The 12,018-nt window shown below is 47.8% G+C and overlaps 1 protein-coding gene across 1 annotated transcript; it reads right to left on the bottom strand.

Annotated features, from left to right (window-relative positions):
* Window positions 1–7,433: 7,433 nt before the first annotated feature.
* LOC143888599 (uncharacterized) lies at window positions 7,434–7,802 on the bottom strand. Its single transcript, XM_077393040.1, has one exon. The coding sequence runs from the start codon at window positions 7,800–7,802 to the stop codon at window positions 7,434–7,436; it is 369 nt and encodes a 122-aa protein (XP_077249155.1).
* Window positions 7,803–12,018: the final 4,216 nt, after the last annotated feature.

Genomic DNA, 12,018 nt, shown 5'->3' with positions numbered 1-12,018 from the left:
GCACTTTGCGGGGTTCAGCTTCATCCGGGCTCGCCGCAAGGTGTCAAAGGTTTCCTGAAGGTCGGAGATGTGCTTGGAGGCTTCCAAGCTTTTTACCAGCATGTCATCAACATACACCTCCACGTTTCTTCCGATCTGTTCCCGGAACAGCTTGTTTACGAGCCGCTGATATGTGGCCCCCGCGTTTTTCAACCCGAAGGGCATGACGGTATAACAGTAGACGCCTTGATCGGTGATGAACGCAGTCTTTGGGATGTCTGATTCGTGCATTTTTACCTAATTGTAGCCGGAGAAGGCATCTAGGAAGGTGAGGAGCTCGTGTCCGGATGTGGCGTCGATGAGCTGGTCTATGCGCGGGAGAGGGTAAGGATCTTTTGGGCAGGCTCGGTTTAGGTCTGTAAAGTCTATACAGGCCCGCCAGCCCCCGCCGGTCTTCTTGACCATGACCACGTTGGACAGCCACTCGGGGTACCGGATTTCTCTGATAAATCCAGCTTGTAGTAGTTTCTCCACTTCGGTTTTTATGTGAGTCTGGCGTTCTACCGCGAAGTTCCTCTTTTTCTGTCGATCGGGTTTGAGGGTCGGATTCACGTTTAACTTGTGAACAGCCAATTCCCTGGGTATCCCGGGCATGTCCTGAGCGGACCATGCAAACACATCTTTGTTGGCTCTGAGGAAATTGATCATTTGGTCTCGTAAGGCGCCTCCTAGCAAGGAACGGATCCGGACTAGCTTCTCTGGTTGATCTTCAGTTATAGGGATGGAGTCTAGCTCCTCGGCGGGCTCTCCTCTGATCGTTGGGGCCCACTCCCGGGGGTCCTCGCCCCAGATTGTGAAGTTTTCGGCCGGGGCATTGCTTCCTTTCAGGCTTGCCGCGTAGCATTGGCGTGCTATCATCTGCTGCCCCCGGACTTCCCCTATCCCGATTCGAGTGGGGAACTTCATTTTTAGGTGGGGGGTGGAGACTACCGCTCCCAAGTCTCTCAGGGCGGGGCGTCCTATGATGGCGCTGTAGGTGAACGGTATGTCAATGACCATGAAGGTGGTCAAGATGGTCTTCTGGAGGGGGTACGTTCCGAAGGTTACGGGTAAGTCGATTTTGCCCTTGACCCGTACTGACGCTCCGGAGAAACCGTAGATGGAGTATTCCACGGGTCCTAGTCTCCCTTCGCCTAGTTTCATTTCTCCAAAGGTTTCGAGATGCAGCACATTGACGGAGCTCCCCGTGTCAACCAGAATTTTCCCTATGTCGAAGTTGGTGACGATTAGCCTGACGACCAGTGCGTCGTCGTGCGAGATTTCTAGTCCGTTGAGGTCCTCTGGGTAGAAAGTGATAACCTGATCTTCATGTGGAGGATCCGTCCGGGCCTTTTTGGAAGGCATCTCGAGGGAGAACACCCGTTCTGCATACGCTCGCCGGCCAGCCGTTCTTGGTCCTCCCGCCGCAGGCCCACCCGCGATGATGTTGATTTTTCCGATGACGGTAGGCGGTTGTTCGTGGGCCTGTGGGCGTTCAGTTGGCTCTTCTTTCTTAGGGCGCTGGTAGCGGCGTGAGTCATGCCTACTGCGTGACCGGTGTCTGCTTCGGGAGCGATACCTGCTGGGGGATCGGCGTCGGCTATCGAATTGGCATCGGCTGCCGGATCGGCGCCGGCTATCTGACCGGCGCCTGCCACGCGACTGGCGCCTGTCTCTTTCGTCGTCAGGGTGAGGGACCTCGTGCGAGTTTTCGACAGGGTTCCTGAGATATTGATTTAGATGCCCTTCCTCTGCCAGTTTTTCTAATTGGAGCCGGAAGTGGAAACAATGGTCGGTTTCGTGGCCGTGGTCCCCGTGAAAATCGCAGAACTTTTTGGTGGACCGCTTCTTTGGGTCCGTAGCCATTCTCTTGGGGGGGTCAGGAGACCCTGATCTCTGATAGCGAGTAGGACATGGGAGAGGGGAACCTTTAGGGGGGTACTTCCAAGCCTTTCAAAAACGGGGACAGCGTTCCTGTTGGCTTGTCCTTCCCCGGCCCGTGGCCTCAATACTCTTCGGCCATCATCACTCTTTCTTTCTTCGGGGCCGGGTCGGCTCCGCTCTCGTGCGCAGGCTTCTTCCGCTCGTACGAACTTGTCAGCCTTGGACTCTAGTTCCTGCAGATCCCGTGGTGGCTTGAGGGTGAGGTGCAGTTTGAGATTCAAGTCGGTGGTGGCATGCTTCAGCGTTGCGACCGCTATTTGGACGTCCATGTTGGAAAGTTGGGCCAGCTCGGCGTTGAATTTCAACATGAAGTCTCTTAGGGTCTCGTTTTTCCCTTGTCGGAGGGCTAAGAGGGCATCCGCTGGATCGTGGCGGAGGCGGTTGTTGGCGAATCTTGCGTTGAACTTCCTTTCGAATTTCCGAATTCGTGGAAGGACGCGATGGAGTCGGGCTCCAACCTCATGTACCAGTCGTTAGCGGTCTTTCTTAACAGGGAGGCAAAGGCTCTGCACGTAAATCCGTCCGACGCACCCCGGAGCGTCATTACCCTTTTGAAAGCTTGGAGGAACTCAAGAGGGTCTGTGCTCCCATCGTACAGACCGAAACGGGAGAGGTCTGTTCCTGCTTCCACTGCGGTCTTTAAGACCTCCGAGGTGAATGGAGATGCCGTTTCTCTCTCCCATTCGTCGAGGATGCCGTGGGCATAAGGTTTTTTCATTTCCAGCTTTACTTCTCGGATTTGCCTTTGTAAGTCGGCTATCGGGTCTGGCCCGGCGGGCTGCGCTAAGGTCGCTACCTCCTCTGTCCGGGCTGGGGGCGGTTCCTGGAAGCGAGCCGTTCGGATAGGGGGAGTGCGGCTGAACGTAGCTTGCTTTCCGTCGTTTCGCTGGTGCCCCCTGGCTGTGGGAGGCAAAGGGCTATTGGCGGATGGGGAGGGCGTCCGGCGGGCCGGTATTCGCCTTCGCCAGGGGTGACACTCCCCCGGCTGTTCCTCGTCACCTTTGTCGTGGGCTTGCATCTGGTCGTGTGTTGTCTGGGGCCTCCCCGGGGCCGGAGGTTCCGGCGGAGGCAAGCGTTGGAGTAGCTTTTGGCAGAGTTCGTTGAACATTTCCATGGTGGGGACCATTTGCGGTGTGCTGGAGGAGGGCTGGTGTCGGCCAGAAAGCGGCGAGTTTGGCTCCCGGGAACTTGAAGCGTGGGTCTGCGCGTGTTGGGCCTGGCTCCTGGTCATTACCCCTATTTCTTGTTGTTGGGTGTGGTTTCTCATCGCCATAAGGCCTTCAATACTCGACGAGTACCAAAGATGGCGCTAATATGATGGCGTCTGAATCCGGGTCTGCGATCGCGCGGTCGGTAGAGGGCCTCCGCGGGGTCTGCAATCACAAACGAAAGGGGGTCAGGGGGTCCGGGGTGGGTCCTGGACGACCACTTCGACACCCAAGTCAGATCCTTCGACCAATCAATATAAAGGACAGCGAGAAGATGAGAGGGTTCGATCAGGTTTACCAGGACCAAGGCACAGATTCTTTTCTGGGCGTGTGGGTGGATAGGTCGGAGGGGACTAACAGGGAGAGTGGGATTAAGTTCCTCGTCTCATCTGTTGTTGTCTTGCCACTTTTTCTGGTTGTTTTGTGGGAGCTGAGAAAAAGGATCCATCCCTCTCTTCTTCCCTCCTCCCTCCTTTTAAAGGGGTGGCGTGCGGACCTTTTCATCATTATGGAGAGAAGACCTTCCTTGGTGGGATTGGGCCGTTCCCCTGTCTGGGCGGCGTGCGTGGCTTCGCCGGATAATTCCTTCCATAATTTGTGATGATGAGGTTTGGATGGTGAGAAAAGGACACATGTCGTAATCCTACGGTCTTGCCGTTCCCAGCGCCTTTCTTCATGATGGTTTAGGCAGTGTTGGTGCATGGACGACACGTGGCGGGATTTGGGAGTGGCGCCGTATTTATGTCTCATCACCAGGGGAACGACCTGCTGCTTCTCATGGGGGGATTGAAGTCCCTTGTTGCTGAGCAAGCCAGGGAGCTAGCGGGCGTCAGGACCGAGGCTGCAGCGGCTGCGAGGATGGGCTGAGGCCCAGGGTCGACAGGCCATGCGGGAGACAGAGGAGACGCTGATGATTTATCAGCAAAACATAGCCCTGCAGGAGAGGCTATGGATGTACGAGGAGTTCCCGGCTACACAGGTATGATATCATGTCTTCTTCGGAGTTTATTGATCTAGCATTTTTGTTCCTTGTATATCTCTTGATATTTTGACATGATTTTAGGATGCAGGAGGGGGTATAGGCCTATGACCCACAGGCGCCTGTGTACCAGCCGGAGATGACCGAGGGAGGCTTCGCAACTGCACCTGAGACAGAGCCCAGGGCAGAGGGGGGGGAGACTCAGAGGATCCCATTGTTGCTTACTTCGGCGACCTACTGGCTGCTGGCGTCGAGGAGACTGACTTGTCTGCCCGTAGGGCGGGCAAGAGACTGGTGGACTTAGACCCTCTTCCGTCGAAGAGGGCGAGAGTGGAGGCAGGCACTTCTGGCCAGTTTGCTCCTTCTGAGCCCGCAGAGGGGGTTGTCGAGGCAACGATCGACGCAAAGGTTGGAGTGCCAGCGGGAACAACCACAGAGACCGATGAGGCCAGCAGCGGAGCAACCCCGTTCTAGACTTTTCCGCCTCGATATTCTCAGAGGGTTCCATGATGAGGCTGATTGGGGACCTTGGGGATGTGTCCACCGGGGGATCAAGAGAGCCTAGAGAGTCTTTAATCTCCCAGCTTTGCACCTATCTGATGACCACTCCTCAGACAGGCCTGACACTCAGGCGCGGGATCCTTCAGATCCTCAGGCACCGGGCCCTACAGATTCTTGATTGTATTTTTTTTTCATTTTTCTTGTATTGTATTGATCAAACATGTATTCATTTGATGTATGAGACATACAATTTGTACTTAGATTGCTCTTTGTATGATTGCTCCTTCTCTTTTGTACTTGTTTGTGCTATTGTCTGCTTGATATAAGGTGCATTTTGTGTAAGTGGTTCTTTTGACAATTTGATTGAACATTTTACTATTACTAACAATGCAAAATGCCCCTATCGTAGTTTCTTTGATAATATGATTGAACATTTTGCATTGTTAGTCATACTTTACTATGACTAATAATGCAGAATGCCCCTAGTGTATGCATTCTCATTGGCAAGAGAAAAACTTAACAAGGTAAGAAACAGGCGGGCAATTTCATTGCAATGAAGAAAGGGTACATTCTGAACGTCCCTGGTTGGGGTTACATTTTTCTGAGTACTCTTCATCTGTACATTGGGTGTTGAGCTGCATTCTGGCTTCTTCCGTTTGAGGGGAACTCTACTTTTGTCTTCCCTTTCAAAGTACGATTACCTTTGTTGGGTAATGGCTTTGGTGGGGAAAGGTTGATTTTTACCTGAGCTTCCCTGTGGGGTTAGAAGAAAGGAAGGAATCTCGATTCTTACTGAAACAAATGCTTTTAATTTATTTTGGGTAAGTCAAACCTTTAATAAATGAGTTTGGATGTATTTGTACATGGGCAGTGTTCCTTGCCCCTGATTTTTAATCATGATCCAAACACCCTTTAGGTTGTTTAGAGTTTAACGCATTTTGTTTTAGATCAAAGAGTCCTTTGTCTAGCTTTTCTGAAGGCATGCCCTACCAACGATTAAGTCGCCCTTTGCAGGTTTTCGACTTAGTGGACCGTTTGTGTCTTAAGTTTTGCCAGAAACGCCCTTTAGGCTTTCGTTCTTACGGGCGTGATGACCCCGAGTTTTGCCTAAGTCGCCTTTTCAGGTTTTCGACCTAGCGGGTCTTCGGACCTTCTTGTTTTTCTTTGTTTCTCTTTTCTTTTGTCCTTCGAACCTCTCGACTTGAATATTGGTAAGACTTCAGGGTAGGTTTTCTGAGGACTTTGGGCTATTTTGCAAAGTGTGACCAAACCTGGGTTGAGCAGGCAGCCTACGTACCCCAAAGAGGTTGGGATCAGGTCCGCGTAGTTCGAGGCTTTTCTAGAGAATTGGGTTGAAAAGGGGTTTAAGCGAAGGATTTTGTTTGTTATGCACGGTGTGACCGGACCTGGGTTTATCATGCTGCCTACGTACCCCAAAAAGGATTGGGATCAGGTCGGCGTTGTTCGAGGTTTTTCAAGGTGTTTTCAAGAAGGGTTTGATTTAGTTCAGGTGAGTCATTTTAGGCGATGTCGGCAAATGACGGCATCTGATATTCAAGCGTATTATCTTTTGAGTTGATCGAGATTAGTAGGTTCTGATATTTTATCTCCATTTTGATCAAGAAGTCTAACGGCTTTTCCGAATAGGATTTCATCAACGATGTAGAGTCCTGACTGGTTAGGTCTAAAATTTTCCGTACTTTTGAAGGTAGGAGCTCGGCAATCTCTAAGCACCATATCCCCTCTCTGAGGTCTCTGACTATAACTTCCTATTGAAAGCTCTCTCTACTCTGAGCTAATAACCTTGTACGTGATATGACGCTTTCGGTCTCTTCTCATCCATCATCCACAGTTCCTGATGTCGGATGCATGCCCATTCAGATTCTGGTAGACTAGTCTCCATTACAATCCTTAGTGAAGGGATTTTACACTCGATTGGTAGTACCACTTCCATACCATATGTGAGTGAGCACGAAGTAGCTCCTAGTGGTACGAACTGATGTTCTGCAGGCTCAAAGTGCAAATGGCAGCTTGTTCGACCAATCTCGGTAGGCCTTGGTAATTTTGCAAAAAATCATCTTAACGTTCTTGTTGAATGCTTCGATAGCGCCATTAGTCTGTGGCTGATATGGCGATGACTTACGGTGTTTGATCTTGAATTCTTTGCATAATGAGACTACCTCTTTCTTAAAGCGGGAACCATTATCTGATATTAGCTCATGTGGAATACCATATCTGCAAATAATATTGGTCCTGATGACCTTTGCAACTGATGCTTATGATATCGAAGCATATGACTGAGCTTTGATCCATTTGGTGAAGTAATTGATTGCAACAAGTATATACTAATGTCCGCTGGATGACTTAGGAGATATCTTGCCAATGATGTCAATACCCCATACTGAAAACGGCCATGGAGAAGTGAGTAAATATACTGATGGTGCGTGTATCATATTAGCATGAATCTGGCACAAGTGACATTTCTTAACAAATGTAAAGCAGTCTATTTCGAGGCTAGTCCAGAAGCAACCATGACGAAGGATCTTTCGAGCTAACATCTTACCCATTCATATGAGGACCACAGACCTCTGAGTGAACTTCTAGAATTTTGGGTGCTTTGTCTTCTTCGACACATAGGAGTTGGACTCCGTCAAAAGACTTGCGGTACGGTTCTCCTCCACAGATGACGTAACGATATGCCAGTTTCTGGAATGCTCCTTTCTCCTTTGATGAGGCCTCTGGGGATGCCCCATGTCGGAGATAAGATTCTTGATATCGAAATATCAGGGTTTCCCATCTGGACATGTGGCTGCTATTTCAATCACATGTACATGTGCCGGGATTAACTGTCGTTTTATTGCAAAAGGACGGATCTTTACTCCCACCGGAGTGTCAACCATGGAAACGTATGTGGCTAAAGCATCAGCGAACCTATTTCTCAGTCTAAAGATAAAGGTGAAATTGATATTGCGGAAGCTTTTAACCAGGCTTGTGAGGTAAGAGTTGTATGGAATCAGCCTATCTTCTTTAGTCTGCAATTTCCCATTTGTCTGACAAATGATAAACAATGAGTCTCCGTATACCTGGAGGTCTTGCACCTCTAACGATAAAGCCGCTTCAAGATCAGCTATGCAAACTTTGTACTCAGCCATGTTGTTGGTGAATTCAAAATTGTAACTTGATTGAAATTGGTATGTGTTCGTCCCGAGGTGAGAAGACCACAACGCCAACTCCTCTACCTTTGGTATTGGACGCACCATCAAAGTACATGGTCCATGTAGTGTTGCTAGGAGCATCTCTGATCGTCATGACCCCTTCATCTGAAACTTTACAGCTCAGCTCGGTATCTTTAGTGGGTGCATCAGCTAACTGTTCTGCGACAACTCTACCTTTGACAGATTTCTGAGTGACATAAGTGATGTCGAATTCTGATAACAACATGAGCCAACGGGATGTTCTGCCAACAAGAGTTGGTTTTTCGAACAAGTACTTCAGTTGATCCATCAATGATCTGAGAAGAATTTTCTGTGATAGCAAGTAGTGCCTAAGTCTTTGAGTGGCCCAACTAATGCTAAACAGGTTTTCTCCAACTGAGTGTAGTCTAACTCGTATTCTAACATTTTCTTACAGAGATAGTAAACTTCCATTTCCTTTCTTGTTTCAAGGTCTTCCTGTGCCAACATGCATCCAAGAGCTGTGTCAATCGTTGAGAGCTAAAGGAGGAATGATCGTCCGGCAACTGTTGGTGCTAACATCGTTGGAGATGACAAACAATCTTTAATCTTTTCACAGGCTTCTTGACATTCAACGTTCCACTGTTTCGACCCATCTTTCTTGAGAAGCTTGAAGATGGGTTTGTAGGTACTCGTTAGCTGGTTATGAAATGGCTTAAGTACTGAACTCTTCCCAAGAAACCTCTTATTTCTTTCTCTGTTTTTGTAGACGACATCTCTTGGATTGCTTTGATTTTGATAGCGTCTACCTCTATTCCCCTGTGGCTAACAAGGAAACCCCATAGCTTTCCGGAATTTATTCCGAAACACACTTGTTAGGGTTGAGACGGAGCTTGTACTTTGAGATTCTTTCAAAAAACTTTCTCAGGGCTCCGACATGCTCTTCTCGAGTCTTGGCTTTGACGATCTTGTCATCGATATACACCTCTACCTGCTTGTGAATCAAGTCGTGTAAGAGGGTAGTCACAGCCCTATAATAGGTAGCACCGGCATTCTTGAGACCAAATGACATTATCCTGTAGCAATAAGTTCCCCACTGTGTGATAAACGCTTTCTTGATCTTGTCTTCTGGAGCCTTCTTTATCCGATTGTACCCAAAAAAGCTATCCACGAAAGAGAGCAAGGCATGACCTGTTGTGTTATCAACCAAGATGTCGATATGTGACAGAGGGAAGTCATCCTTTGGACTGGCTTTGTTCAGATCACTGAAATCAACGCGACATCGAACGCTTCCATCTTTCTTGGGCACGGGAACGATGTTTGCTAATCACTCGGGATATCTGACAACCATTAGGAACCCTGCGTCTACTTGCTTGGTTGAAAACCTCTTCCTTGATTTTGAGAACCCATTCTGGCTTCATTCTTCTGAGCTTCTACTTTTTCGGCTTAACTTCTAGGAAGAGAGGGACATGATGCTGGACAATTTTCTCTCTTAATCCTGGCATATCTTCGTATGACTAGGCGAAGAAATCTTTGAATTCTTTTAAAAAAATTATTAATTCATCACGCTCTTCAGGGGATAAGGTTTTGCCAATCTTATCTCGTGAAGCAAGGATTCAATGTCGATGTTAATAGTTTCAATTTCATCTTTGACTAACTGACCCGATGTCAAGCCACGGTCGTCCTAACAATAGATTAAAGTAAGACCCGATGTCAAGTACTTGAAACTCAACGTCGAAGCTTTGATCCCCTAGATGGATAGCCGTACAAAGAGTTCCAACTAAGTCACGACGGGAGTTTTCATAGGCCACGATGCCTTGATCAGACGGGGAGAAATCACTCGGGCCAAATCCAATGGCAGTGGCTGTGCTTAGAGGACAGATGTGCAGAGCTGAACCGTTGTCTACCAGAATAGCGGGTACCTTCTCCTGATTACAGAGTAAGGTGATGAGGAGATGCCTGGAGTGGCTTTTACCCTCAACTGTCAAATCCTGATCTGAGAATGAGAGGGGTATAGATGCTCTGACTACCGCTACCAGGTTCGTAAGCTGCTCAGGGGTAGTGTCCATTAAGACTTGCGAAGTTTGCAGACTTTTCAGGAGAACTTCGCGATGTTTGAGAGACACCATTGATAACCCCCACAATGAGATGTCTGCCTGAGTTCTACTTAGCTTGATGATGTTCAAATCTTCTTGGTCAAACCCTGTACTGACAACTTTTCTTTTGACAGCTTCAACCCGATCCTCTGTGCGAAGCTCTGAAGGTTTGTAGTTTCTACCACCCCTGGTTAGATGTCCTACCTCTGAACTTTCGGGATCGGTGATCTTACAATCGTCAAACGAAAGGATGAAGGGAGTTTCATCTGTTTCGGCTTCCTCCAAGTCTATGATGTAAGGTTCTTCATCGAAGTCTGCATATGCGAAAAAAGGAAAACTTTCTTCTTCCCCGACCTCTGGCTTGCAGTTGCTGTTATCAGTTCCCCATGGGTAGGGTTCGATAACGCATATTAAGGATGAACAATCAATAGGCGGAGACTCAGTGAAAATGGCATTTGAAGTGGACGAGGATGGGTTGTGGTTTGGAAGAGGGTTGGTGTTAATATTTGGCCCAGACGGGAGAATGAACTGTTTCTTTTCAAGAAGGTCCTAAATAGAGTGTTTCAAAGCAAAACACTTATCGGTTACGTGTCCCCTACCTTGGTGAAATTCACTGTACTCCCTGTTATTCCAATTGTTTGGCAATAGGTTTGGAGGCTGATGTGGTGCTAGCAGGAATATTTTCTTTTTCTTGAGAAGAATTCTCATGATGGTGGAGAGATTGGCAGGCAAGGGAGTGAATTCCATGGGAGGTTTGTTCATGAGCGGAAGCCTATCGAGTAGGGGTGTTCATTATTCGGTTATAACCGAATAACCGAACCGAACCTAATTGGTTTGGTCGGTTCGGTTCGGTTTTTTTCCATTTCGATTCGGTTTCGGGTTTTTTTTTTTGGAAATTCGGTTATTCGGTTTCGGTTTTGGTTATCTCAAAAAAAAATCTGGTTAACCGAAATTATGATAAAAACCATTTTTTTTTTTTTAAAGTGCTATATGGGCACTCCGTATGATGATCAAAACCGTCCATTTGATTGATCACAACTTAATTAGGGTGTGCTCAAAAAATCATTTCGATTGGATGATCCTAGCCCTCCGATCGAAACTGAGACTTTGTTTTTTTCCCTCTTTTTCTCACACTATTCGGTTAACCAAAATAACCGAAATAACCGAATTTTTTATCGGTTTGGTTTCGGTTCAGTTTTTAAAAAATTCGGTTTTGTTTCGATTACCGAAATTATTTCGATTATCAAATTTCTGTTATTTCGGTTCGGTTATAACCGAATAACCACCCCCCCCCCCCCTACTATCAGGTACATAAGCTTGTTGCCAGACAACAAGTGGTTTAGATGGTTCTGTGATTGCCTTCATCGCATTAACCTCCTTGGGCATTGGTGGCTTTCTAAATGTAGTGTTGTTAGATTCCGAGGTAGCTTTGGTGAGCCAACCACGACCCATGGAACCCTCAATCTTGTTCCCGGTATCGATGAAGTGTTTGAGGCTTGTAAAACTCTGGATGGCCATAAGACACTGGAAAGTCAGAGTCAGGTTAGTTTGCATCATATCGATCTGCTCTTCCTCAGAGGTTTGTGTCAACATCTGAGTTGTCTTCTGACGCCAACGTTTCACGAAGTCTGAGAAAGACTCCATGGGTTCCTGCCTGGTGGTCTGAAGATCACGGTGTGAGGTTTCTGTACCATCCTCATAGGAGAACTGCTGGATAAACTCATTCATTATGCAGTCCCAGCCCATAGTCACTAACTCGGCCAAACTCAAAAGCCATTTCTGGGCTACTCCTTCTAAAGACAACTGAAAGACTAATGCTAACTATTTTGGAGACAGACCTTGTGACCATAGCATACTTTCAAACACTTCGAGGTGCAACGAGGACAGCCGGTCCCATTGTACTTTTTAATGTCTGGCCACTTGAACCTGGCACGGACTGAACATTGGGGAACAAAGAGTCTTCCCGCATGGTGAGTCCTGACAACCCTTGAACCTAATAACTTTGAGGTCCTGGTTAACCTTGAAAAACTTATCTTCCCGCTACTTAACTATCTGCGTAGAGGGATGATTCTTATCGGCTTACTACTCTTCTAAGAAAG

This window comes from Tasmannia lanceolata, unplaced genomic scaffold (genome assembly GCF_043159265.1).
Source record: "Tasmannia lanceolata isolate RefF3 unplaced genomic scaffold, GAP_Taslan_0.1 ptg000012l, whole genome shotgun sequence".
NCBI classification, from domain to species: domain Eukaryota; kingdom Viridiplantae; phylum Streptophyta; class Magnoliopsida; order Canellales; family Winteraceae; genus Tasmannia; species Tasmannia lanceolata.
Note: the sequence above shows the minus strand (reverse complement) of the source record. Positions and strands in the feature narration are given on the sequence as shown.

What these genes read in the sequence shown, in the direction of transcription:
- LOC143888599 (XM_077393040.1), bottom strand. Translation starts at nt 7,802, where the DNA reads ATGGCTGAGTACAAAGTTTGCATAGCTGATCTTGAAGCGGCTTTATCG.